The sequence below is a fragment of the Limulus polyphemus genome, unplaced genomic scaffold, assembly GCF_000517525.1.
Source record: "Limulus polyphemus unplaced genomic scaffold, Limulus_polyphemus-2.1.2 Scaffold4654, whole genome shotgun sequence".
Classification (NCBI taxonomy): Eukaryota; Metazoa; Arthropoda; class Merostomata; order Xiphosura; family Limulidae; genus Limulus; species Limulus polyphemus.
The window spans coordinates 30,282-39,890 of NW_013670264.1; the positions used below are offsets into that span (position 1 = coordinate 30,282).

The 9,609-nt window shown below is 30.1% G+C and overlaps 1 protein-coding gene across 1 annotated transcript in view; it reads left to right on the plus strand.

Moving 5' to 3' along the window:
• The first annotated feature begins 1,748 nt into the window (after nt 1–1,748).
• LOC106471494 (NKAP family protein CG6066-like) overlaps nt 1,749–9,609 on the plus strand; it is a 10,438-nt gene continuing 2,577 nt past the window's right edge. The window contains exons 1-4 of the mRNA XM_022400107.1: nt 1,749–1,764; nt 2,025–2,213; nt 2,489–2,567; nt 8,225–8,374. Coding sequence (XP_022255815.1) covers nt 1,749–1,764; nt 2,025–2,213; nt 2,489–2,567; nt 8,225–8,374 — 434 coding nt within the window. The remainder of the gene's footprint in view (nt 1,765–2,024; nt 2,214–2,488; nt 2,568–8,224; nt 8,375–9,609) is intronic.

The following is a 9,609-nucleotide window of genomic DNA, read 5'->3' on the forward strand; positions in this document are numbered from 1 at the left end:
TCCTACACGTGCGAAATTTGATAAGGCTTAGCAACTTACAGCAAGCAGCAAAAAAGTTCATAACTAGAAGAGGTAATTGTTTCTATACTTCTTTATTTACTGTTCTATGTTTTAAGAAATATAACTGAAATTTAATAACTTGTTTGTAAATAGTAATAATGTATATACATATATAATGTATTATAACCAAAATGTCACTGTATTTTACAAAATACTGGTCCACTAGAACACAGCCAAGACAGGTTACTTTTTAAAGGTCAGTTTTATAAGTGCATGTGTGCTGCATCATTGTAATTTCTTTAATGTTAGTGAGGCACTCCTGAAAGTTCAATGAAATAAAAATAATAACTGTATATAGATGTATAATGTTATGAGATTTCAGCTATTTAGACTAAACATTTGTGTTTTCGTGTTATAATTTGTAGTCATTCTGGAATGAAAAAAGCATAATTTATATCTATTTCCTCATTTTTTATGGTGTTTACGAGGTCAGTCAAATTGACCAAACCCACACAGAGATACAATAGTGAAAATAACAGAAAAGATATAAAGTTTTTCTAAATAAACCTTTTAATAATTATATGTAGTTTATAAAAATTTTGTATGTGAAATGTGAAAATGTTCTGATGCATAAAAGTATTTTTAATCTTAAAAATCATAATTACTTTGCATGTTGAATAGTCAACAATCAAAAAGAATAAATTCATGAGTAAAACATAACTTAAAGAATAAAACTTATTAAAAACCTGATATTTTGTATATGAAGGTCTTGTAATGTTTACTAATAATCTGCAAAATTTTGTGAACATATGCTTGCTGTATTAAAAGTTATAGCATGAAAACTATAACAAGCACAAAATGGTTACAAGATCGGTCCCTGGGACTGAGCCCATAGAGAGAGAGTTAAATTCTTTACTTCTCTGAAGTGTGGTAAATAAATTAGAGAAGGGGGAAGACCTAGAGAACAAATGTCATAATTTTCATACTAGGGGAGCTTGAGGATTTTTTAAAATATTTCCTTATAAAATTAAGAATTTAAAACTTATATTAAAATATGATTTATTAACTACATTTTGATGCCAAGTTTATTCATATATAATGATAATAAAGTTGTTTAATTAAATTTTGAATGTAACTCACTAAAAAGTCTCAAAATGCACACTTTGACCTGCTTGTGGTAATAGTGTTAATATTTTGTGCTTGTATAAGCAGTGTTAAAAGTGCCATAACTTTATACAAGCTAAAAGTTGCATTACACATATGAAGCACACAATATTCTAATCATGTCTGGGGAAAATATTAAAGTACAATTGATCAAATTTTCAAAGTCAAACATGAGTACCTTTTCTTGAAAACTGGGACTCTTAAATTGCTAGAAACTGTGTTTTTGTCAATTTTTGATTTAATTATATTTCTGTTGATGCTTTTTAGCATACATTCACATTTTTATTTGTACGAGACAGTAAAAATTAAACAGTCACTAGTATTAACAGAAAACAAGTATTGATTCCTAGAGAATAGGGGCATGTAAAATGGTAGTAGATAAATTAAAATTTGTAATGTTAATTAGTTATTACATGTGAAGTAAAAGGAAAGTGTAACATTTTTATATATCTTTTAAACAAAATGTTACCATACTGTTCAATATTGCTATAATGTTTTATTGTGTAGATAAATAACATTTTTGTTTTGTTAGCAGTGTCAAATTTCCATGTTTTATAGAAAGAATGTATATTTGATATGCATTCATGGTATTTATGAAAAGTAAGATCAAGAAGAAAATAAGTCACAGTTCAAGAAACCCAGTAATTCAAGTGCTTTGGGAAGTTCTATTTGCCAAAAATGTTTCATTTAGATCATTCTCAATTTGACCCTGAAGAAAAAAAAATCTACTTTCAGTAAATACTCGGGTGATCAGTAGTCTGAAATCTATTGCAAATGTGATTTATTTGTCTAGTAACAAAGTTGATTTTGTAACTTTACATCTTGACTTCAGTTTATTTAAATATGTAATGTAGATGAAAAAAAGAAAAAACACAAAAAGAAGAAAAAAAAGCATAAGCATCAAAAAGCAAAGAAAAGGGTGAAGAAGAAAAGCAAACATACTAAGAAAAAGAAAAAAGCCAAAGTGTCAAGTACAGAAAGCAGTAGCAGTGACGACAGTTCTGACAAGGATGAAAAGCAAGAACTTGCCTTATGGGTGGAAAGAAAAGGTAACCGTAATTGTTATTTATCCACAGTATTCCATACATAAGTTACACAGTTATTCAATACATAATGATACAAGAAGTATTAAAAAACTTAATATGTATCTGTATATGAAAACATGGCCAAAGGTTTATTTTTTAAGATACACATTATCAGTGTATTTGTTACAGTGTAGTATTATTAACCATCTAAATTTTTTTTATCAGTCTATGATAATTTTGTTTAATACCAAGCAACATTTCGACTCATGCCTTATTTACATAAGTATTTTTTACAATAGACAGAGATAATGAAGATGAAGAGGAAGATGACACAGTGGGACCATTACCTAAGTCGCATGTACAACTATCTGCAAAAGAGTAAGTATACTTTCTCATAAATATTTTACAAACATTGTAAAACATAGTTGTAGGAGCAAATGTTTTTCTCTTACAAACCCTTTTGTTCAGACATGTGTATTTGTTATCCATTCTTAGACTTCCACAGGTCACTTCAACGCACAACTCTTACTAAGTGAGGACACATAGTATGTGTCTAAATAATCAAGCAAGTTCAACATATACAACTTTTATTATCTTAGTGAGGACACATTGTATATATACTTTCACACAAGCTCAACACACAAATCTGTGTAAGTGAGTACATACCTCAGTTTACATTCAAATGTTAAATCAATGTTTATTTAACATTTGCTGTATTGTTTTTCAACAGTGTTGGATAAGAGTCCATTTGATCATTGATTTAATGTTGGCAAGCAAACAATGTTATAGCTATACTGATCATTTTAATTGTATCTGTTAATTTTAGGTATTTTTTCCTTGCCCCTTAAACAGTTTTACCAAGGTACCATATAATATCAAATATAGACCTTCATCCATGCATGTGTTATCTCTCACTTTTCCAAATGGTTTCCCCTTTTTCATTATGCAAAACATAATACATACTTTTCTTTTGTTAAGATACTATCCAGAACATGGTTACCCGTTTTAAAGTCCTTGCATTTAGAATAAATGTTTCATTCGTATCATGTCCACATACTTTAACTATGTTGGGTCTAAATGAATGCTATGTCAGTTACTGTGAAAATACATTTGACTTGTGAATAGTGTTGTACTTTATATAACAAAGCTATGGTGAGCTATGTCTTTATTTCAACTTGTGTTTCTATTAAAGTTGTACATATGTTAATCATAGAATAACAAAAATATGAAAAACTAAAAAGATAAAAATTTAACTGGTGTCTTTTATTTTTCTTTGCTCCCTTTCTTTCCATCCACCATCTCACTCCAAGGCAAACATAAACCACTTTCTTGATTCCTTCACTTGTTCACATGTGGTTTTTGCAGGAAAAGGATTTTTCTTTATAGCTCCTAAAGTAACTTATCTATTAATGTAATGCCATTTTTGTTACCAGTAACTATTTTTCTAACTACCAGAAATGTACTTTCATCAAAATTTGTCTCAAATTATAGTTTAATTTTAATCAGATTAAAATACTACAAGTTTAGATCTAATCTGGCCTTAACTAAATTTCATATCTTTACAGTTTTAGGTTGGCTATTATAATTACTTTTTTCCATTTAGAGTAACAATAATTTTAATTTAAAATCTTATTTGAATTAAATTAATGTATTAGGTCATGAAATGCTTGTTAGGCCTATTGCTTATAGTAGTTCATGTGGTTAAAAACAAAACATTTAAGTTCTGTAAAAATTAATTTATATAAGGCTTTATTTTTCAGATAGTTTAACACTCTTTGAACATGTCTAATTAATATTCCCCCTACACAAGTTGTAAATCACGTGGTGAATGTGTAACTCACATTACCCTATTGAATTACATAATGCCCAGGCTACTTGCGAGTTGATCGTGAGTGTACCTTATGAAAAATTATTATTATTCTTTATTTTACTTAGTCTAACCTTATATAACATAAAAAGTTTATATTTTTACATTTTAGTTACTTTTACAATTATAAATAAAGAATACACATAAAAAACAATAAAGTACTTACATAGGCCTTTTTTTTTGCTGTCAGCTGTCGATGAAACTTAAACCTACTTTTTTATACTAATGGTACTACTGGACTAAGTATTTTTTTATTTAATTAAATAATACACCAAAGAACACAGAATAATAACATGCAAAAAACAGACAAGAACTGTGAAAAATTCAGCTAAGCTCTTTGATGTATTTCCCCTAGGAATAAAGATTGTACTGGAAGCAAAATAGGCACTTCTCTGTACAGAAAACAATGTAATATAAGATGTCATTTCTGTTGGTTGTAAGTAATATAGTATTAAATGTCAGAAAGAACTATTGGCAATTTGTAAAAGAGAGGAAGCAACATGAGAATGGCAAGATTGGTCTGATTTTCTAGTTTATGGCGATGACAATATCATAATGAGTAACGTAATAGATATCATACTTCTCAGAGGGGTGGTAAATAGATTAGTGAAAAGGGGGGTATACCTAGTGGGCAAATGTCACAATTCTTGTACTAAGGGAAATTCTGATTTTTTTTAAATATTGCCTTATAAAATTAAGAATTTAAAACTTATACAAGTAATAAAAAAACACTATGTAAATGTAAAACTTTAATATCGAAAGTCATGTAGGGATGATCTATGACTATGTATAGCTATACCATCCCTATATTCTTGTTTGTATTCTTTTTCACACTGCCATCCCTACATCATTTTACATTTACAAAATGATTTTTATTACTTGTCTTGTGACATTTTTTCCCCCTGACTGAATGTTAGTGTATTCTGTGAATTTATGCAATAAAATTTAATATTATGTGTATATATACATTTTTTTTTTACTCCTTCACTCATACATAATATAGAGGTTGGATCCCTAAAGATACAGATTGTATAATGTACAAAGCATTGAGTATTCTACATGTCACAGTCATCTGATTTTCATCTATTATTGGCTGGTAATTCCTGTTTTACTCTGTTCTTAAGCTTTTTAAAGGAACACCAGATTTCTGTAAAAAAAGCTAACTTCAAGTGGTAATGATAACGCTTACCCTAGAATTATGACTTTTTTTTTTTAACTACTACTAGTTATTATTACTAAGCACTGACATCATGCACTACCCAGAAACACACATAGAGTGGACTTAGGTTTAAACTGATGTTAGTGATAAAGTAATTGTAGTTATCTCTATTGAAACAAGATTAAAGATTGTCAATTTCATGGGTTGGTTACTTTCTGGTTTCATATACTAGTGATGGTTTCATTCCTTTTTTGGGGGCTTGTTGGGTACAGAAACAAATGAAAGTGTGTGTCAATCATCTTTTAAAGTAAAACTCTCTGTCATTGTTTGTTTTTTAGTGTGCATATTTGTATTATGTCTATTGAGTACCTGTGATCGTCTCTACGTATAGAATCTACTGACTCTATGATAATATTAAAAGTTGGATTATTAGCTATGTTTTGATGCCAAGTTTATTCATATACCATGATAATAAAGTACTTCAATTAAATTTTGAATGTAACTCACTAAAACCTTGTAACATGCACAGAAAAAGATGCCCAAAGCAAGAGTGGTAATTGGGCTTCCTCGATTTTCTTTTTCAATTTTTGTTTTCCTTAGAAATTATGAGAAATGAGTGAAGGCAGATTTCATAACCAGTCTTGTTAATGTGGGTATTGATATTTATCCCTGTTTCACATATTTAGCTTGCTGTACAGTCCTGGTATTTGTAAGTAACATTAGACCTTGCATCTTTCAACACAAATAAACAGTTGTTTACTTTAAAAATTACATGAAATGAATGAGAGATGCTTTACCAGCCAAAGAAATAAAAAAACCTCTGTAAACAAATACCCTAATTCCCCACTATATTTATTCATTAATGGTATTTCAGCTGCTTTATAAATGTTTCACTTAAACTGTTATATTTTCAAATGTAACTCTTCAACACTCATATTTTGTACCTGATGATAAGTAATCTTATCGAAATGTCATAATTGTTGTTTTTTCTTGATTTCATCTTACTGTATAGCCATTTTAAAAGTTTACTTATTCAAACCCCACAGCTGTTGTATGGGGTTAAGATCTGAACTTTGTGACAGCCATTCCATTTGTTGAAGATCTGAGTTTTTTTTTTCTCTTTGCCAAATAAGCTTGACATTTCTTGGATGTGTGTTTGGAGACTTTATCTTCTTTAAGTAAGAAATTCTACCCAATCAGCTTCTTTCCAGAGGTTATAGCATGATGGACTAAATACTGTGGTATTTATACTCATCCATAATTCCATCAGTTTGATGAAAATGGCCAATACCATTCACAGATATTGCACCTCTAAACCATCGCAGAGCCTTTTGTAAGTACTGTTAGCACAATGCATTCCTTCTGCAACCTCTCTTTGATGAACATTGTTCCAAAGATCAGAATGCATGCTCTTTCACAAAAGCTAGGATCTTGACTATATTCTTTTAGTGCAACAAGGGCTTTCTTGCTTCTACTCTTCCTCAAAGACCACCATATTTCTGCAGAGTTCTTGAACTTGTTGATGTCATGGGAAAGATTTTTTGGTTTCTCTTAAGTTTTTCAGATAATTTATTTTTAATGTCTAATGCCTCTTTTATTGAGTTTTTTTTTTCTTCATGCCTTGCCTTGTCTGATGTTATAGGACTGGGTTTCCTTGTATCTTTCCAGTGTTTACTTTACAGTACTTGGTGAACAGCTGAGGTATTTTGCAATTGTTCTTAAACTCCACCCAACATCATGTAAATATTTGACTCTGACTGTATAAATGGGTATTAACTCTTTCTGTATTGACATTACCCTATATTAGCTGTAATGGACAATGTTTGAAAGAAAAAAAAATCTCTTGTATACATTCATATACCTGCATGAAGGTCCCAATTTTTTCTCAGTGATGACTAGTACCAAAAGTAAAAACAATTGCGTTACAAGGTGGAACCATTTTGTATTTAGATCAAACATTGAAAACTTTTAAAAAATCTACTGCATTTAATTATTTGTAGGTATGTGTTGCTTTCTTGAAAATTAATTAAATTTGTAGCACATTAAAGTCATTAATAAAGTAACAAAATCAATAATTTACTTATTTTTATACTTTTCTGAACATCATAAACTACAGTACTTTTATTTCATAAGCACAACAAATCAACATTAGGAGCAATGGGTTGTTTTAATAAGTTTGCACACTACTGTATATAATAACGTGCATATGTGTGTGTGTGTGTATATTTCTCCAATTATCATTTCACTTTTCTTTGATCTTTGTAGTCATTCTTGTGAAATATTGTTACTGTTCTTTTATAGTAATACATATTGTGAAAACCAATAATTACAGTATTATTGAAACTTGTATTATTGCAAAAATAATAGAAGTACATGGTATGGTTGCTACACATTTCAACAAATTTCTGCCAATAGCTGTGATCCTTGATGAATGTGTAAAAGGAAAATATTAGTAAATATATATATTTTTAATCTGGAGATATAGGTCATTTATTTGCCAAATTTCTACAATATTCCACATCATAAAGTAGACTGTTTTTTGTTTTGTGGTAAGAAGTAAAGACTATCATATTAGTAATTAATTTAAGGTGTGTTATCTCTAATACTTTAATAAAAAAACAACTTATCATATATGAATAATTTGTCAAAAGATGGAACAAAGTGGACCTAAATTTATTTTTGGAGCATTTAAAAATGTTATTTAATAAAACACTAAAATAATAAGTTCTTTTATATTTTTAAATCATCACAAAATAACAGATTTATTTTGTTTTCCATTATTATTCAATTTATCTTTGTGTTTTTCACCCTCTTCCTGTGCAAACTTTTAATATATGTAAAAAATACTGAAAACTGTAAAAGATCACGAGTGAGTGCTGAAGCATTGTGTAATATGTTTTGTTGAGTTCTGTGTCTGGGTGGGTTTTTACACTACCTTTGTGATATTGTTAAATGTAATTGGTTGTTTTTCACTTTCTGTATCAGTACATATTTTTTTTTGCACCACAGTTATGGTAAAGCCTTGTTGCCTGGAGAAGGTGCTGCTATGGCAGCATATGTTGCAGAAGGAAAGAGAATACCCAGACGTGGTGAAATTGGCCTGACTAGTGAAGAAATAGAATCATTTGAGCAGGTTGGATATGTCATGAGTGGTAGCAGGTGTGTGTTTTTCTTTTGTTTGTGATCTTCAGGTAATGTTTAAAGAACTTGACTAATAGTTAGATACATACATAAAATTGATATGTATTTGAATTTGACTCTACCGTACAAAATATAAAAAGTTAAACTGATTTTGAAAAATATAGTACATTGTATATTTTTGGTTGTTTTTGCTGCATATCATTAGATTTTCCTGAAAATTCTTCAGCTAAAGTACAGTGGTATGCAGCAATTGCCTCAGTTAGTGCTTTGCTTTTAGATGGAACATAATGTTTAGATCAGGTGACTGTGCTGATCATTTGAATCATGATATATGACTCTTTACATACTAGTCTAACAAATTTGTTCTGAAACATTACTGCTGTACAATAGATTTTCATCATCTACAGTATCTACAAGCAATTCTTTTGCATTCGTGACTCAAGCACCCTGACATAGCTGGTAACGTTTATCCATTGAACTACTTATGTATGGAATCAATACCCTTGTCAGACATGCAGCCCTGCGTTATTGCAGATGTGAGATGTTTTAATGTTACTGTTGTGCAGAATGGCGTGTATTCTTCTTCAACATGACTCTCATAAATACCACCTTTGTATGGTGAGATGCAGAAGTAGATTCATCACTCCAGTGATCAACAATCCAATTGTTATGAACCTGGTCCTTGACAGTTTTGGTAGAAACCTTCTTTGTGAGTGTCAGACCTATATCTGACAGTATTCATAAAAGTCTTCTAATGGTTTGTAGTTTGGTGACATCCAATTTTTTATATTTCTCAGCTGCTAACTTCTCTTCATGAAGTGGAATAATCTTGTGCTTTACATCAAGGAGACCTTTTAACTAGAAGCCATATTAAAAATTTTTTATATCATGTGACTACTGAAACAGTAACAAGGAACAGTGACACTTGAAACAATCTACTCTGAGTGGTCACAAGTAAATAGACACCTAATTTTTCGTCATTTAACTGATTTATGCTAACTAATTTGTGTTCACAGAGTACAATATAAATGAAAATGGTCCGCACACTAATTATCTTGTGCTACAACATGCCTAGAATTCAAGGTTCTCTCGAATTGTTAGAGGAAGGATAGTTGGTCAAGCAGATGGTGGAATAAGTCAGTGGCAAATTTTGCAGAATTTGGGAATCCCACTTTCGACAGTCAACAGAATCATTGTGCAGTTCAGGAAACAACTGAGCAGCGTTCGGGTCATCTTGGTCTATCGGAGAGGAC